The sequence below is a fragment of the Pempheris klunzingeri genome, chromosome 9 (genome assembly GCF_042242105.1).
Source record: "Pempheris klunzingeri isolate RE-2024b chromosome 9, fPemKlu1.hap1, whole genome shotgun sequence".
Taxonomy (NCBI): domain Eukaryota; kingdom Metazoa; phylum Chordata; class Actinopteri; order Acropomatiformes; family Pempheridae; genus Pempheris; species Pempheris klunzingeri.
In genome coordinates this window covers 20472326-20492388 of record NC_092020.1, presented here as the reverse complement: position 1 = coordinate 20492388, position 20063 = coordinate 20472326, and the positions used below count along the sequence as shown (strand labels likewise).

General features: G+C 40.7%; 1 protein-coding gene across 1 annotated transcript in view; it reads right to left on the bottom strand.

Moving 5' to 3' along the window:
- LOC139207412 (complexin-2-like) overlaps positions 1-19229 on the bottom strand; it is a 52669-nt gene extending 33440 nt beyond the window's left edge. Inside the window, exon 1 of the mRNA XM_070837128.1 lies at positions 19142-19229. Within this exon, the coding sequence (XP_070693229.1) occupies positions 19142-19172 (31 nt within the window). The 5' untranslated portion in view covers positions 19173-19229. The remainder of the gene's footprint in view (positions 1-19141) is intronic.
- Between the last annotated feature and the right edge of the window lie 834 nt (positions 19230-20063).

Here is a 20063-nt window from a genome sequence, read left to right as displayed (position 1 = left end):
GCTCGCTTGGACAGCACATTCAGCCTTTGAAAGCTTAAAATTGGCATTAGGATTGTTGAGTTGATTCCCCGGTGTCATCACCTGAGCTCAGGAGTTTGCTGGAAGCCAGATGAATCATGCCATGACTCAGCGCTGAAGGGATATGCACGAAAGTCGTCAGCTACAGTAATCTCATAAAACCACCAAAGAATGTCCTGCGGGACTCCACTATAAACTGCACTTAAACTCCCTCTGAAAGCATTCAGCAACAGCTCTGAGAACAGCAACCTGGCCAGGTGTCAACGTGAAGTTATGCAAAGTACACATGCACGAGGACCATCTGCATGATTTAGCAGTACACCAAGCTCAATGAAAGGCACACTTCCATTCATACAATGTAATCTTACTTTACCACAACTAGAATAAAAAGATGTTATATAGACATGTATACCATGGCAAAACACAATTGCCTGCTGGTGTTTATTATATAACAACACATCTCAAACAAAGATCAGGTAAACAGCTTAACCACTGTGCTAAAGAAATGCATAAGATATATTAAAGAGCAGGTAGCCATAGCAACTGTAATTCTCGCTCATGCTACATTGCCATTTAATTGTCACTGGTGAAGAAATGGGTCTGAATATGGGATAAAATTATTACAGTGATTCTGTTTTTTCATTCCACCTGATATGAGGACACCTCATCATGCATTACTGCCTAAGTAAACTTGGTTATCTGACAACTGGGTGGCCATCATCTCTTCCTGTCTGTGTACATACGACATCCATTTCATTTCTGTCCATCCTGAGAGATGGATCCCTCCTCTGTTGCTCTTCCTGGGGTTTCATCTATTTTTTCTCTGATTAAAAGGGATTTCTTGGGCAGTTTTTCCTCATCCAAATCAAGGGTTTAAGGAGTGGGGGTCATATGCTGTGCAGATTGTACGGTGTACATGAGACAGTGTTCGATTTGGTATTCCAGTTATTGCAAATGACTTACATTTAGGACAATAAATACAACTATTTGAGTTTGGTTTTATTCACAAATTCAGATTTGGGGTGTTAAGATCAAGCTTACATGTGAGCCAGATAGAAATCTGATTAAAAAAAATGCAACCACCTGAGCCACTTTGCCCTTTAGATCTGATTAAAAACACATGAGAGCACCACAGGAAATTTGAAAATCCAAAATGTGACAGTTAAAATGAGGCCTCCTCTGCATTCATTCTAATTGTTTATCTTGCTAGCTCATCTACCTTCTTTTCTGCCTCCTTGTGTGGAGCTCTGGTCATTTTACGTCCTGCTCCTGTTCTTCTATCCAGAGCAGTAAATGAGGAATTTCCCCGAGACAGATGGCAGATGACGTAGCCCCGATCTTATCAACAGAGTCAGGCCAGCGTTGTGGGGTCTCTGCCCCCCACCTTCACCACCCTCCCTTCATCCTCATGTTCCTCTCCACTGGCAGTTCACTGCTATCAGGCCAAATACCACAAGCTATTAATCCACAAAACCATACAATATCGTGAGTGCGTACATTTTCAGCATGGCTTAGCCCAGTAGGAATCAAACCACAGAAACCTTGGCAATGTTTGGAACTAAGGACTTTTCAGGACACTCGGCATATGACAACCAGCAGGACGTGAAGATTGGCCTGTACCGACTGCAAAAAGAGAATGTTTATTAGGAACCATGTCGAGAAACATATAGAACCTAACTATCTGTACTATAGGATGATGATTTGGAAGAGCTATAAATGCATGAATACAGCAGTGATTCATTTATGTATTGATTGACCTGTGAATTCTGCGTATATATAGCCTAGTTGGCTTTCAATGTAGACTGAGGACAAATATTGCAGAGCATTTTCTTGCAGTTTTAAATTTCTGGTTGCTGTCTAACATTTCTTATGCCATTCTCTCCAAACAAATAACTTAAAGAAGTAAATGCTGCGGGCAGATTTAATGTGTTTGGGTGTGTGTTTGTGGAGGTGTCCACAAAGAGCATATGTTCTTCACGCACCAGCAATGTATAAAAGCTCAGCTCAGTCTTTAGGATCTAGAGCCCTGCTGGCTTTTGTTCTTGCCAGCTAATTAGGGACTCATTTACACGTGGGAGGCCAGGTGAATACTGTTAACACCAATTAACTGGTAAGATGGAAAAGCAGCAGTGGTCTTATCTATATAGAATATAGAGGATGGGATTTTTGAAGGAAGGCACATGTATTTTGTCTCTATTGATTGAAAGCCATGTATATATATTTCATCATGATTTGAGAAAAGGCTCCAAGCTCTAACAGTCTCTGTGAATATTCCCTTAGTTGTCCATTGTTCAGAGGGTCATGTGTCTGATGCATTCAAGGATGCATTTTTTATTTCTTCTGTTCCAGCATACTACAAATTCATGATTTTGGCCAGTAAAACTTACATTTCTTTATGAAATCTCCCTTTTTTCTTGCTGTAAAGACTAACAATATTTTTGATGACTAATCTGGAACTTGGGGGCATATATCTATATTTATCCAATGAAATGGGACTCGGGGTGACACGCTAATCCCACCCATCATATAAAACTGCACCAGACCATGAGATTGTGTTGCAGTAGCTTGGAGCAGGAGGTGTGTATTTGAATGACTTTTTACAAAAATATGTTTGAAAGTGGCTGAGGTCTCGGTCCTCCACAGTCCTCCTGTATTTGTTAAACATTTCCCACACTGGAGCCATCCAATTGAAAATATCTCTCTTAACTATATCCTGCACAAAACAAAACAAACAAAACCGACATTTTACAGATGTATGGTTTGCACTGGAACATTTCTTGTTCGTTCTATCAATAGAGTCGATATAGTAACATATTAGCAGTGAGGATGAAAGCACCAGCCTCGGTGTAACCTTGAGTGAAATCTCAGTGGGTGCTCCTCTGCTGCATGGCTTTGATCTTCAAGCCTTTCAGCTCGACCTTGTGCCATATTTCAGACAAAGTCACTGCTCTGATGTGTTCAGACCCTCCCCTCCTTTTTAAAGCAGAGCAGCAGCACAGACACCCCATGGATGAATGTAAGTGTGCAGGGTGAAGATAGACACACCTGCAGAGACAGTTTGCAGCAGACAGTAGAAGTGCTCTGATTAATGATCCAGCTGACCAAATGGAGCAACACAGTTTAATGGACCTACAGCAGCTCAGTCTGTAGTAGACATAAATGATGACCCTCTTAGTTTGTTTTTCATGGAGTATGTGTGTGTGTGTGTGTGTGTGCGTGCGTGCGCGCGTGCGCGCGTGCGCGCGTGCGCGCGTGCGTCTGCATATATTGTGTGTGGGTGCACAGTGCAACTCAGAGGGAATCACTCCTAATCTTGCTTGTTGATGACGGCCTAACTCAAGCCGAGGAACGGACAGTCATTCAATGCCAAGGTGACATATTGAAGAGGGCGGCCATTTTGGATGCCGGTCAAGAAGGTGCAGTGAAGGTCAGCTGTTGCTTTTTGCCCTTGCCAGAGAATTGCACATTGTTCTCACTGGGCAGAGCAACCCAGCATGTTGTAGCAGAGAGCCAAGTGGAAAATTAGTGGTTATCTAAGTAGGGAAGACGTCACAAGGGTTATTTTCGGCAACAGTGGTTCCTTTATATAATCAGGCTCCAGTGTAGTAATGTTCAACTCAACCAATCACATTATTTCTGCCATCAGAGCAGCTCTGCCTTAGATGTTTACATAGCTTAAAATCAGTCATATTGATCATACAGTTTATTTGGCATGGTAAGAGTCTGTATGGACAAATTAACTCTAAATTATGACACAGGAGGGTTGAAACTCTCCAACTTTCGAATGTATTAATGTGTCGCCAAATCCAGATTTGTGGCACGGATGTTTAATAATGGCCTCCCCACTTCATGGCTCAATATTCAACACATAAAGGTGAATAAGGAGATAAACAGATTTTCTGTAAAATCTGTAACAAGCGCATCGACATTGCAACAAATAATCCTTTAATCATTCAGTCAGTCAGTCCAGAATTTGATATAGACTGAATGGTCTGTTCAAAAAGAAAGATTCCTCTTCCCTAAGACCCTTTAATGGAGAAATAAACTGCTACCAATGATCTTTCAGAATAGTAACTCCAGATTATGGTTGGATGCACTAATTAGTCACCTTGACCACTGCTATGAGGAAGGATGTCATTTGAACAGTTTGGACAGAGATACTGCTTGGACGTATAAAGACTTCTTCAGCTATGTTCAACTATACAGTATATACAGAATATCACCCCTTTGTTTTAGATGCGGATTAGAGGAGGGACCATTCCTACATTCCTCTTTGCAGTGTCCCAAACTTCAGGGGTCGGTATGTGACACCCTATTACTATTCACGGCGTTGTCCTCCCACTGCATATGGGGATTCGTTTACTGGGTAACTTTACCAACTTCAACCATAAATAGCTATGCTATAAGGACCAAAGAAATTGCTGAAAAATGTAATATGTTAAAATCAGATGACCCCCTAGAGAGAATGTATACCCCTAGAGAAAACATCTTACTGGTTGATGAATAAGAGTTAAACATTTGACAAGCTATGGCAACCCTTTTGTGGGTTATATGGAAAACCCCCCCATCTCATCAGAATGGTTGTGCCTCTGTCTCTCTGTATTAAGGATGAGTTTAATCATTTGATCCTTGTGGTGATATGTTGCTCTGCGTCTCTATAAATATGTTGTTTAGCTATATTGTTGTCCTCATGGACAGTGTTTATTTGGTTTTAATTGTGATCTGTTTATTGCTTGTGTTGGTGTTGACTTTCTGCTGTCATTTGCTAGTTATATGTTGTTAGTTGTTGTATTTGGTTTTGAGAAAAGCAAACTGAAACACTCTAATGTAGCTTAAATTTCAACTTTCTAACTCCCTGTAGCTAAAGAATCCTGCTGAGAATAAAAGCCTTTTACTTTACTTTCACACTTTGGTGGCTGAGCTGATTAATTATGTTATGATGCTGAAGTTATTAGAAAACTACCTCTGTGTTTTTTCTGTTCAACTCTCCTGACCCAAACTAAATGGTTGCTGTTTGATGTTAAATTGCCATAAACGGACAGTGAAGGTCGACACAGCGATGTTGCATAATGTAGGTGCAAACATTCAGGCCAAACAGATGACTCATTTTCTCACAGCACAGCCACTGCAGAGGTAGAGAGGGAGCCCATCTGTGGTGTGCCTGTGTCTGACTAATGTGCTGCTCGGAGTGTCTCTGAATTTGGTTGTGCTTTTGAATGAATGAGTTAAATTGTGTATGAACTTTTTAACGTGTACATGTGAATCTGTTCTCTTTATGGCTTTTGGTAACATTTGTTTGTATGTGTATACACGTGGCGTTTATACTGAAACTTGTTTTATGAGTATGCTTGTGTATATATGTGATTTTTGGGAGACAGACATGTGTTTATGAGTGTATATTTCATCATCACAAACAGATTACAAGCAATACGCTGATTTTTTTTCAGCCTGATTGCACAAAGTGCCCCAGTCCATCTGCGGGGGTTTTTAATGTTGTTGAGCAACAAGTGTGACTCAGTGATTACTTGACCATGTGCTTCTGTGCTTCAAAACTCACTTCACGACCTAACTTGTGTGGGAGAAAACAAACTCTGCAGTTTCTACTTCTCCTGCAGCGGCCATTGATAACTTCACGCCCCTTCGTGTGTGTCACAGCAGCAGGTGTCGTCTCTTTGCATCAGGATCCTCTGGTTGGCTCAGCAGGAAACAGCACATCACTGATTCCTTCTGACCTGAGCTCAGACAGCCCTGCCACTGTCAGTGTGTGTGTGTGTGTGTTTGGGTGTGTGAGAGAGAGAATTATACAGCTGCTGACCCCCAAAGAAAGTTCTGGATACTGCTGGGTTGACTGACCTGCTGTCCTGGCCACTTCTTCTGTCTGCCCTCCATCTGTGTATTATTGCACAGTCAACCCTTTGCCTGAAGTGCAAACTACACACTGTGGTAATTTGAACTATTACAGTGGAAAAAGAAAAAAACAACAACAACTGAACATCCTCAAAAACGGTGAAGCCAGCAATTGACTGACATAATCTAGCAAGTGTGTCTAATAACTCCGATAACAGACTACATGTAGGTCTATGTGGTTTCTTTTTTTAATAGAAAACAAATTATCTGCACATCCACAGATCTGTTCTACAATAGAGGGGACTAATGTTGGCCTGGTAAGCACCAATGATCTACAGTAGCAGCATGTCAAAGGAGGATGCAGTCTTAACAAGCGCCTCGCATATTACTTGTCTGAGATGTAAATAAATGTAATTAGCTGCTAGCGTAGACTCTACAAGCCACACTATCAATGGCACGGCCACTCGTGCTTAGTTTTTCTTCTCATTAAATATCAAAAACTTTTCAGTAAAACTTTTAATGGTTTGTGCTGATTGCTGAAATGGGGAACCTCAGAAAGTTCCATTCATTTATTAAGAAGCAAGAAGCATATGATGTTAAGAAAAAATTTGTTTTGTTTGCAGTCAAAGTCTTAAAAACATCTCAGTTTTATCAAATGTATTTGACGGAGAAAGTAATAGTAGAAAGTTAACATTTTCCCCCATCTATCTCTGCTGCAACAGTTTGATTTGAGTTTTATTTGCCCTGAAATAGTTACTGTAGCTCTGCATGGACACAGTTTTTCAATGCACAAAACTGGGATTATAACCAGATGATATTATAACCGACATTTCAAGCACGCTCACTTCTGTTCCTTGTCCTGTTGGACTTGTTCCCAGATCTCAGCAATTCAATTGGTGAATAATGTTCTTCACAGTCGATAAGAATGACATCCAGAATGAAACAACAGCTAAAAAAGAAAAAAAACAAAAAACATTTCTGGTCTAAGAAAAACCTCAATGAACCCGTCTTTCAAGTGCATTGATACTTCCCCACTTCAATCTGACCTACCCAGCTGGCTGGATGTGGCTGGGCGGATGCCAGCTTGTGTTGTGATAGATTCTTGGCATTGATCTCATGAATGTATATACTCTGAGTGTGCTCCAACAAACCTGTAGGATCCAACACCATTTACTGTCCAATATATTTGTGTTTTAAAAGGCTCCTGCCACATTTTAACATGAAAAACAGCTAAAACTTCTTATATGCACAAATGAGGAGAATGTTCATGGTCACAAGTCACCCATACTAGATGGATGTACTGTATGTACAGATGTGTCAAAAATAAAACTCCAACATTGATAGCTGTAACATTTCACATTACATTTATAAATGGTCAGCTGGGAGCTATAAAAACCTGGATCATAAAATAATAACAGCTGGGAGAGAACTGAGTCAACTGCAAATGTCAGTGAAAAATGCCAAATGAGAGCTGCAACATTCCTGCAGAATAATGATGATACACTGAACACAGCTAGTACAGCCACACATACACACACACGGAAAAACACAATCGAGAGGGTGCTCCATAACGCTAATGTGTGCCATCCAGTCATCCCTCTCACCATATCGTATAGTTAAGTGTCATGCAGCCTGAGTGTACGCTATTAACTGCTTTCTAGGTCAAAGCGTGAATCAGTAATAAGCATCAGCGGCTCTCATGCAGCACGGCATCTCTCGGCTCCACAGAGATGCAGGTGTTTAGATTCCCTGAACTCCCCACCAAGATCAGAAAAAAAACAATCCATTTGGAGATGTAATTAGCACCAAGAACCAAAAGAACTGATTATGTTTGTGTGTCTAGGTTCAGAGAGGCTTATTGTCTGCAGTGTGGTTTTAGTGCGTCTAGCCAGTGAAATGAAATCGGCGGTTCACACTAGGTGAACAGAGTTATCAGAATGACAGGATTTTTCTGGACAGGACTATCAGCAAAAAGCTAAATTATGTTATCAAGGCATTAGTTCTGACCATGATGAACACAAATTAGGATCACTACATTTTTTTTGATACAATTATTATAATGAATGTATGCAATTTATTGGTGGTTCACAGCCTACTAGCTTGTCCTTGTGTCTTCATGACAGTTCAGGCACCATGATGCACCATTTCTGTATCAGAATTACTGACACAGAAAGGCTGTCTCTCTAAGTTCCTCTACCTGATCAACTTTTCATTATTGTATTATTGGTTTTGTATATTATATATTATATATTATATATATATATATATATATATATATATATATATATATATATATATATATATATATATATATATAATATAAATATATTTGTATATTTGGTTTTATTGGATCAACATGCAGTCTGACACATCTTTCAGTGAAAGACAGTCATCACCTAGTCCCTGGTACTTAACGAATTGACATCCCAAATCAAATGTCATTTCAAAGAGTTGATGTCTCGTGTCTGGTGCATGCGTGCATTCAGCTATCTAAACTGGCTATTAGTCTCATTCCTCTCCTGTCCTCTCTGCTGTTTCCACATGGAGAAGACCTCATGGACTTTTCATGATGAAAATGAAAAGATTTGATTGACAGGCACGTCGGCCACATGGGGATTCCCTCTGCAGTAGCTGGACTGCTGCCCACGACAGACTGTCGCAGGGTAGAAAACCCCCACAGACTTCAGAATGTCAATAAATTGCCTTTATTATATAAGGAAGAAATGTAGTTCAATGGTGCACAAAGACCATCTGGTTGTGTGTAGAAGTCTGCAGCCAAAGGAACCTGGCAGACTTAAGAAATTTCAGCCAGGTTTGGATCCATTTGAGATATGATTTTAATGCATACTGATAATCTTGTTTTTGTCTTGCCTCATCACTCTACACAAAACGAGATTTTTCTAGTTGGTAAAGATTGGAAGTTCTTCTGTTTGCTAAATTCCATTATTGTTGCATCGAGCCAAATATTATTTTGATTTTGATGTTGACTCATTTTTTAAAGATTTGTTAAACTGGCCTATCTGTATTTTTTCTCCCCAGCAATACAAACAATCTTAGCGTAACACGTGTATACAGAGAACTACGCAGTTTTCCTCCATCTTCGATTCATGGGTTAGCTCAATTTTCCAGTTATTTCTTAAGTGGATGTTAAAGCTGTAAGTGTATAGGTGCAGTACTCTAAGAAGATCCTTTAGCTGTTTAAACATTAGTCTTACATTTAGACAAAATCAGGATTTTTTTTATCATTTACTTTTGAATAGGACTTGATTTGGTTTCAACTCTCTTGTGGAAACAAAATGAGGGAGCCCACAGTGGAGGGCTGTGATTGTACTATTTCAGTTGTATTAAGATACTGTGTGCAGCTCTGAACATGAATCCCATGGCTGCTGCAAAAGAGCATGTGAACCCCAAACAGTTCCAGAAGCAGCCTGAATTCAAAGAAAACCGTCTCACTTTTTAATTGCTGACAGTGGTCCTGACTGTGAAGGCCTCGGAGGGGCTTCACAAGTTACCAAACTAGACATTTTGGACATGTCTGCTTCTGAAGACAGTGGTCTGTAACTTGAGTTTCAGAAAATCCCCACAGGTTGGTTGCTGTCACTTCACCATTATAACACATAACGACACACAGAGTGTGACACGAAGAGCTTCAGGGTGAGTTGCTGGACCATGATGACAAATAAAATATCAATACATCAATCATCTTCAAACTGATGCTTTTTTTCAAATTGTCCTACTCAATAGAACACAGTGACGTACTATTGTAAAGAAAAGGGGGTCTGGGCTATGGGCTCTTTTTTTCCTTCTGATGGTGTTTTTGAAAGTGTTAGACAATAATTTTACACAAACCAACTATACTATACTATACTATACTATATAGTATATACAGTAATTTGTGTGATTTTTTTCCTTTAAGTTTTTAACTGCTGAACATTTTTTTAAAATCCCATATCATAAATATCCTAAAAAGGTTGTTGGGTTTTGACTTACATAGCTGATTACAAACAATCATAAAGCAATGAAATATACTGAATTGACAGTAAAACTGCGTAGTGATCAGACTTGTAACTTGAGATAAAATAAGCACAGTAAATGCAGTGGTTTCTAATCTTCGATCTGTCTCTCTCTCTCTCTCTCTTCCGAGCATTCAGTCATGTGTGGACCATCCAAAATAGTAAACTGTGAGGAGAACTGTGATCGCAGCCGACATGTTGAATCAGTTCCAGAGCTCGAGACATCAGCCCTGCTGGGTCTGGTCGGACACCTCAGCAGCTTTCCAGTTCACTGCAGAGGTAATGGACGCTCAGATCATAAACAAGAACCTTGAGAGCAAAGTGAGTGCTTATTGAAGTATCTCCACCTGAATTAGCTGAAGAATTTTGTTTGACACTTTTGAAAAAGAAACAGTGGTTATTTCCCTTAAAGATAAACCGTTGCTCTTTATCGTCTGCCTACTGAACTAATTAAAAATGTTTCCTGTGGTAACAGTGCTCCTCACTTTTATAAAAATAATTTGCACTGTTCGTGGAAGGTTTTAAAACTTGGCACATGGAGTTGCATTTACTTCAATTCATTAATAAAAATGTTCAATTAAGAACAAGGTCTTATTTTGAACTAGTGCTTGATAAAGTTTCCAGACATTTGAGGAGAATATTTTGCTAACAGATAGCTCAGAGACTTAATCCCTTTCCTTGTTAGACTATAATGAACCTGCTAATAGATACCATATTACCACATTATAATCTTTATGACCACATTTACATACGCTGGGCTATAATACAATGAGTTATGTGAACATTTACATATTTGGTTGATGAAAAATCCCCCACTTTTTCACAAAATTAAAAGTCCTCAACTCATAGTCCAACATTTTAATGCAGCTGGAGCCAATTTTTGGTTCACAAAGGAGCTTAAAATCTGTGCTTTGTTTTGTTTTTCCAAGGTAAGAATCTGCATCATAACTAACAGAAGTGTTAGTGCTGTGCAGCGGAGGTGTTTAAAGACAGCAGATATCATTACTGCATCAATTTATCAGGATTACATTTCCTCCCTTCTTAACTCATTTCTCTGAATTGGGTTGAAATAGGTTGATATCTGCCATGAAACATTATTCTTCCATGCCAAGTCAGCTGAAAGCCAGTTAAGTGTGAAGAAACTCATTTGAATTGCTCACAGAGACTGCCCACCCGTGCGCAAAGGTTTTATATGAAATCCAGCAGGAAGCTTGTGCTATGTAGAAATGACATGTCATGTTATCCAAGCTTGTGGTTAAATGGTCAAATCTTGAAAAGTGTGTAACATATGTTGGTGGTCCGACTGAAACCAACAGTGCGTTTTACAGGAACTACAGAAAACCATGAAGTAATATTTGTGTGCAGGGTTGAAGGGCATCAAGAAGATGTTGTAATATCACTGTCACACTGATGGGACTGCTGCTACATACAAATCTCATTTCAGCTTCAAGGATGGCCATGGTTCCATTGTTTAAATCAAAGCTGAACATAAAAAGAAAAAAAAAAAAAAAACACTTCCCCTCTCCACTAGCTGTGTAAAGGCTGCGTGTATGAATCTGTCCTACAGCGCTTCTAAAGACAGGATGTGGGAGGATGGAGGCCATGCCTCTAGCTCATAGAGGCGCCGTCCATATCAGACTCATTAGCAGGGTGGATAGAGCAAACTGGACGGAGAGGAGGGATGAGGGGAGAATCAAATGGAAGATGAAAAGGAGGCAGAGATGGGGATTAGCACGGAGGGAAGACACGCAGAAGAGAGTCTCTGATTTACAGATGTAGGTTTGTTAAAGTACACACTCTGAGGGAGAGGATGTACGCTATGAGGAAAATATCCAGATGAGCATTAAGAAAAGTCAGGTTTGAACACATTGGTTATATCCACTAGACACCATATTGTACTTTTTTTTTTTCTTTTTCTCTCTTTGAACAAGTAAACAAATAACAGCCTATAAACCCACTGGGGTTTGTGAGGTCACATAGGAGTAATATATCTTCATATAGTCAGATACCCTCCAGGGTTCTTCAACTAATCCTAATTAATCCTTTAGGATAATTATGTTTTATCTCCTATGTGACTGCACAACCAGAGCAGAGGGAATTGCCTTGGACAGTATATTGCGTACTACATTTTTACAGTATCAATAGTGCTGATGACACTTTACAATGAATGCATGGTTTCATAGCTGTCTCCTATAAGGACCACTTTTGCATGTATATATGACCATTTACACCCACTTTAGATTATTGTATGCACTGTGCGTGTGTATTTGTGTTATATGAGCACACTAGTACCCCTTTGACAGCACCTGCCATGTTCAAAATATATTAATTCCAGAGGATATTACAGTTCCATTACAGTTATGTGTCTCCAATTTTTGTGGAAATCCTTTTAAAGGGGAAGCTGTGGCCTCAAGGTTAGAGAAATGGCCTGTAACTGATCAGTTCAGCTCTCTGACCTTCATCCAGCACAGTGCAGGTGCCCCTGAGCAAAACACTCATCCTCCATCCAGTAGAGCTGCTTCGTACCAGCTGATCAATGAGGGAGATCTATGCTGGATAAATAAAGGTTAAAACCATTCTTGCCAGATGGAGTAACTGTGCTAACATGTGCAGCAGTAACACCTAATATTCTTTCCTCACAAACTAATACTGCTGGTTTGCACAGAAAATGGAGTCATGAAAAGCAAGTCACAAGAGGAATTCAAATCTGAAAATGGTTGACAGACAGACGGCAGCTTTTCTTTTGTTTTAGTCCCCGAAATCCCTGAGTCACTGTGCATATCTGTGTGTGCATCCTGCCCAAATGCACTGCAGTGTATCCACTATTATTATTATTATTCTGTTGACACACAGAAGTTTGTCTTCTTGGAGAATATTTACTTGTTTGTCCAGTAGATGTGTGAAAAAGGCCCAACTGCAGGGTGTTCTGTTTCTACTGTTGTTGTACGGTTCCCCCACAGTTCTCTCAGCGTTGCCCTTGCTATAGTTTTTAATTGAGCTCTGTGTGTGTTTGTGTGTGTGTGTGTGTGTCTGTATGTGTGTGTGCTTGGCTTTGTTTATCAGTACGCCTGTAGGTTTGAATGAGATGTTTTTGTCCTGCTGGTGTGTGTCAGTGGTCACATGTTTGTGTGTTGCTTGCCAATTTTGTGTTTTTCTGTGTTTGTGTCGGCGTCATCTTTCACTCTACTCACCCACAAAACACACACACACACACACACACACACACACACACACTTGCACTTTATCATCTCATGCCAGCTAAAACTGACTACTAAGGTCCACCCCAGTCTCTCTTGTCTGTTTGTAACACACACTCCCTCTCTCTGGCTTGCCACACAAGCAAACACTCAATACTCAATCACACACACACACACACACACACACACACACACACACACACGTGTCCCAGTTTCCCCTGTGGCTGCCTGATTGAGGTTTCCTTGCCTCACCCTTTAGATTTACTGTAATCATAAAAGGTGGGAGGGAGGAAAGAACAGGAAAGAAATTTGAAATTGAAGGATGATGGGGCAGAGAGGGGATAGAAACAGCGATGGAGTGAAAGTGGAGAGGGTTAGGGAGCTGTGAATGGAGGGAGAGTAAAGGGGTAGGAAGAAATGTGACTGGGAAGATGAAGAAGGTTAGAAGGAGGAAGGAGTGTTAGAGGGAGAGAGAAGTCGAGGAAAGAGCAATGGATGAAGGAATGAATAGAAGTAGGGGAGGAAAGAGGATAAGGAGAGAAACTCAGAGGCGGCAGAAGACAGAAAACATCTCCCATTAAACGGAGATTACAGCTTCTGCCGGTCCAGAGTGCAGAGCGACTTTACAACCTCTGCCGTCAGCTGCTGATGATATAACACCCAGTTTTAAAGATCAATTTGTCACTTTTCATCTCCTCCTACACCTCATTCTCCTCCTCCTCCTCTGCCGAGGCTGAGGGCAGAGGAGGAAGAGGGAGGAGGGAGGAGGGAGAGGCAGGAGTTGCACAGCTTCTTCGAGAGTACGAGATGAGAGAGCTGACTTCTATTTACGAGCACTTTTGATGATGTCATATGCCATAAATCCTCCCCTCTCGTAGTTGCGTAGTTTCTGCGTGGTTTCCCGCTCTGGACGTTAGAACTCTACACACACTGACAAACACACACACGTTGCTCACACACACACACACAACTGCCAAGCAGATTGAATCAATCCCCCATTTGTCTTTTCTCCCTACATGTCACTGATAAGCTATGGCCACTGTTTCTAAAACTGAGGCTCAGGGACTGCAGCAGTCCTTGAAGTGGTTCTACGGAGGTCTAAATCAAAAAAGGGAAAAGGCTCGATTTTACTCACTTCAAGTTAAAGGACCACCCAGGTTTTTTTTGCATGCCTTAACCTGGGGTTGGGCGATATGACGGCATATACCATGCAACAGTAGAAATGTCTCCACCAGTAGAGATTTGGCAATATCATTTCCAGGATCTAATCTCAGGTGATCTCGCAAATCCAGCTGCCAATGTGCTGCTAATGTGATTTGGGCAGACACGGATGGGGAGAGTGAAACAGAGCAGGAGGAGGCATTCAGTCAGGCATGTGTCTATTTGCACATGTCTTTTTTTGTCTTTGGTTTCAAAGACTGTTGTCAGGCTCTCATGTAAGGCAGGTGTTTTTGTTTGGATGGAAGTTAATAAAAGAAGAAAATAATCAAATGTAATGAGGTGCAGTGTGGTTATTTTAAACAGTACCTTAACTTAATTACAGTCTTCTGATAAACACCGTTACCATGATACAAAATTACAGATACTGTGATAGAAAATATTGGCCATATTGCCCATCCTTACTTTAACCCTTTATCTGCCAGTCATACATTTTATATTTGTGCTGACCATTTTCTAACTTGACTCATTGACTTGTGATGATACCATAAAGGATTTATTTTCAGTCTGGAAGCAAGTTAGTCAACACTAGATCAGCCGAGACACATTTTAAACATCTACTGCCGTTTCTGTCGGTTGACCATGCCTGTTTGTGGTGCATTTTATACTCCAGCAGAGCACTTGTGCAGTACAGTTCTCCGTTGTCTAAGGTCAATATGATTTGCTAATGGACAAAGGCGTTTGTCTCATAATTCTCGTGAAGACAAACTTAGACCCTGCTAGCAAATCTGTTGGCATTCCATTGAAATGCCTTCATTGAAAGATTTTCTTGTCTTATATGCTGATTTAAGCAGGCCTTGAGTTTGTTGAACATGATCACAGCTGGGTGTGGTCGCACGTGATCGTGTCTGTACTAGTAACCATACCCAGAGTATGGAGAAAGCATCTACTGCAGTTACTGCTAGTCAACAGCACGAGGAATATTATTTTCTTGGGTACAGTTACACTTAAATCCACATCACTAGCAAACCAGCCAAAACATACAAAACAACCAGCATGGTCTTTTCTTCTATCCCGGTGCAGGCTGTTAACACCCTCAGCAAATGAGCCTTCATCTTCTGGGAGTTCTTGACATGAAAAACTTTGGGAACTTTTGATCTATGTCTTGCATTTCAAAGGCTGAAAGGGTTGTGGGTGACAGAGATGAGCCCTTCCTTGGTGCAAAGTGAGACGACCTTGCTTTTGACTGTATAAAACAGACAGAATACAAATCACAGCCTAGATGGGAGCAGATGGAGTGTGAATTTCTCCTCTGAGCTCACAGAGAGAGAGAGAGAAGTGAGATAATAGCCCACAGCTAATCCACTGCGCACTGAAAACTCATTACTCCTTAAGAAGAAAACGGAAAAAAAAACTTGCTCCCCAAGACGGAAAGAAATACTCTGCTTAAGGTGAAGACCTTGGCACAAACTGCCTGGTTTTCCTCATGTGTGAAATTTCTTTTATGCACAGTTCAACGGATTTGACTCGTCGTCTTTGTTGACGAGGAGCTTTGTGCGAGGCCGGTGGTGGGCACCCACAGCTCCTAACACACCCACCAGCAGTGAACCACACACACATCTAAATACATGATAAACACACAGTGACTGTACCTGACGTGAACAAACAGAGCACAGCCGCAGAGACCAGCAGCCTTAAAGCAACATACCAGTGAGTCGCATACACATTTTTGCTCATCATTTTTCAATACAGGCCACACACTTGTATATTTTTGGATGCGTTTTCCCGCCATTACTGATAATTATTGATTTCCATTCATTTCTTCTCACTCTTGAAACTTGCTATTGTACAATCCATTACAGTTATTACTAAATCCGCATAAAATTTTGTCAAAATCACCATCACGCTTTTTCCTTTAGGTGCAGTTAGACTTGAAAAGTATGCACAACATTACAACAGTGAAGTGAGATGGACAACGCAGGCCTGACGGCACAACAGAAATGAATGGAAACCAATAGTTGACTGTAACCATTTCAAAAGCATGATTTGAAAATTGGTTGTAATGTGAAGTAAAACGTTTGGTAGTAAATTAGTTTACACATGCAAAATCACTGGTATATTATCAGTTAAAACAGTCAATTAAAAATTCCTACACCAAAAATGAAGTTATATGCATCTGAATCTGTCCTGAGAGAATGATACATTTGCTAGATTTAACTTTTCTCTAAAAAACATTACTCTGTAAAGTATTAATTAGTAGTTTCAATGCAAATACATTTTTTATGTTTTTGAATCATTACCAAAGCTCTCGCTGGATAAACTGAAGGGGAATAATCAAGCCTATCTTGTCCTGTGAAAATGTAAATATTGGAACAAGGAAGTAGGCAAACACACTGCAGCAGCCTTGTCACATTGCTAGAATAATGCGAACACCTGCGCAACTGACAGTTTCACCCAAAAATCTTACCATAATACATGTTTACAAGCAGGGTACGTTTACACCTTAAGTCCCACAGTAGACAGGACTCATAAAACAATGTCAGCATAACACCAATTACAGCATTTTACATCAAGCGTCCTGAAAAGAGCCTTCATGTCTGAATGTAAATAAATGAGAATGAGGTGGTTTTGTGTCCACATTTGACTACAAAAGAAGCACACACAAGGAAGGTGGAGCTTCACATTCAGCAGCATCCACCATCAGCTCCAGAGAAGGATGGTTGCATGTTGTATGCTACAATAAGTCATGTAATGGAGAACAGGTGGTCAAGCAGTGTGTGTGTGTGTGCGTGTGTGTGCGTGTGTGTGTGTGTGTGTGTGCGCGCTTAGTTTTGTAGCCATGTGATGAGAAGAAAGAACTCTCAGTCATCTCCACTGTTTATTACTCAACTGTCAGATGTTGATGTGAAATAACCAGCGTTTGGGGCCACATTAAACTGAAAGTGCTAAATGCTAAGTTATATTAGAAGTACATTTATAGCTACAGTTCACTGAATTAGTATCTGCACTGTGCACTGTGCAGTGACAATGAACAGAATCTGAATGTTTATGCACTATTGCGAAACTGGAAAGTGTAACTGAGAAGATGACACAAAATTAGACAGCAATTTGGGATTAAAATTGAATTTATGTTCTTATTTAATCACTCCATTAACTGTTAGTTGCCTAACGGCCCAAATAAAACTGGACTAAGACTTACCAGAGATCTAATAAATTCTGTTTTAAGTCTACAGCTCGGTTCAATATAAGAAGATGTGAACAGAGTCACCCACTGGTTTGTGGACTGCTGTTGCGAATCCTCGAATTTGGCATTTCGCCATCTTGGTTTTGGAACTTGAAGTGACATTCAGTCCATGAAGTCTCTGGCTCTGATTGGTTAGAAATGGGCACGACCCGTCTGTGATTAGTTACTCATTAGTTGCTTTGTTGTCCGTGTCACTTTTTATGGGAGCGTGCTTCACAAAATCAACACCATGTTGTATTCACGAAGACTTGAAACTAACAACTGAGACCATAATCTCATTGAGAAAAATGTTTACAGAGATGTTACTTCAAGTGAGAAGTAGGATCATTTTGTCATTTGCAACCAGTGGAATCGCCCCCTGTTGGCTATTAGAGAGAATGCAGGTTTAAGACACTTGTGCCTTGGTTTCCCTTTTCAGAGCCAGAAGCTAAGCTCACATCTTCTTCTTTCGTGTATAATTTTGAGTGTGCTCTTCACACTTGCTTGAAATGGGCAGGACTCATTTTTAAAACAAGATGATGTCACTCACATGCCTGCATGCACCAATCAGCAACATCCGAACCAAAAGGTTGTGGCAGCTGCGGGCTTGTCAGTCACATTTGATAGAAACACCCAGTTTTGGATGATTAAACTCTTGATAGATGATAAATTAACATTTATCGTTGATTGCTGTTTATCTAATCATGAATAATTATTGTTATACTTGAGACTTGAAATGTTTTCAAGGGCTTTGATTCTATAAGCACTCTGGACACTTGACAAGCTCAAAGGACTTTCAGTTCAGATACATTAAAGTCTGATCATCTCCTGGCGAAACCAACAACAGCAGACCAGGGTTGGAGCAAACACTCTCACTACAGACAATCAGCAGGCAGCACCTCTGCTGTGTGAAACCCATTTAGGTCCTTCACCTTCCACTGCACCATCTGCATATTCATACATGTTAAGTTCACATTCCTTCAAAATTCATTACTCTGTTATGATAATCTCATGTCAGGGGAGTCGTTGTAGCTCAAGCAATTATAAAAAAAAATGAAAAAAAAACATTCACATGTCTGCATGCTGGAATGAAATTACTGGTGATTAGATTCTGCCTTGATTATCATTTTTTTTCCCCCCCTTCGGGTGGAAAACGTGCACCCAGCACGTCGAGATAAGAGTCACTGCAGCGTCCAGTCAAGAGGCGCCACCACAGAGTCTGATTCATGGTAAGACTGAGCCACGGGGGGAGAAAAAGACCAGTTTTAACACCTCTTGGTAAGCAGGTGGCAGCCACTGGAACATGAAATGCCCTTTTGGTCACAATCGCTCAGTCAACATTACAAATCACCAGCCCGTTACAGTCAGCTGTTCTCATGTGTGCCCCAGGGGCCAAACGCGCCCCGTATGCAGCGAGCATGCAGAGCCCACAGAGAAGGGAGATTAGCTGACTTCCTCTGCCCAAACTGTGTCAGATTGAGGGATATCACGATGTGTGAACTTGTGCATCCAGACACGACATTTGGAAAGCATCGAATATCAAAAAGTGAAGCAGAAGTTTGCAGAAAAAAAAAAAAAAAAACCTCCGAGAAAATCATTGGACTCACGCACGTTATACGTATTTCCACTTTGGGTGCAACAGTGAAAAGAAAAAAAAAAAAGAAAAAAAAAAAGCTCGTTCTTACCTCCCAACGCTTGTTTCATAACGAAATTCATGATGATGATGGCTTGTAATTCCCCGCCTTCCTTATCCGAGCGATGTTACATTCAATTGTTACGGAAAAGTAGAAGTCCTTTGTAGCCAGATCTGGAAAAGCAAATGACAGGGGATAAAAAAAATAAATAAATAAATGAAAAAATCTTTCAGAAAATCAATAATCCTATCCTCAATAATCAGGAAATACATCAAGAAGACAGCAAAAGCGATGACATGCTATACAGGAAGATTGATGATGACTTAAAATAACATTAGGTAGGATACGAAGATCAGCTATAAACTCACTTTAGACCACAGACAAGCTTCCTATAATAAGTGTTTGGAGGATATTATAGGATAGATTAAATTTCTTAAATGATCTTAGCTCTAATCACAGCTTGCACCGAGCCGAACAGTCACATATAGCCGTATAGAATCTGGCTTTGCTTGTTGGGCACGTCTCTCCCAATGCACCAAGTGAAGGACACCAAGGTCAATGGTTCAAGCACAACGCCGAACACAGAAAAACGCCAAACACCTCCAATCCACGGACCGAATCAGCAGCTATGGCTCATCATTTCCACGCAAATGTGGCACGTTTCATCCCCCCCACCCCATCCCTACCCAAGAATCCCGGACAGCTGAGTGCTTAGTGTCAGCCACTGGCGGGAGTGTGTGTCACGACAATCGGTAATAATCTCTGTGTGGCTGAGCTCCAAGCGAGTTTGGAGAAAAGTGCACGGTGCGAGTCCTCAGCTTGGCAGGACAGTTCGTTGTCATGCATGTGGACGCCGGACTCAACCACTGCTGTGTATTTTTCCTGATCATGTGGTAAAACTTTCCAGCCTCCATTGGAGGGACATTGGACACAGCCATCCCACTCGGGCGCCAAAGAAGCAGCTCTTCCAGTG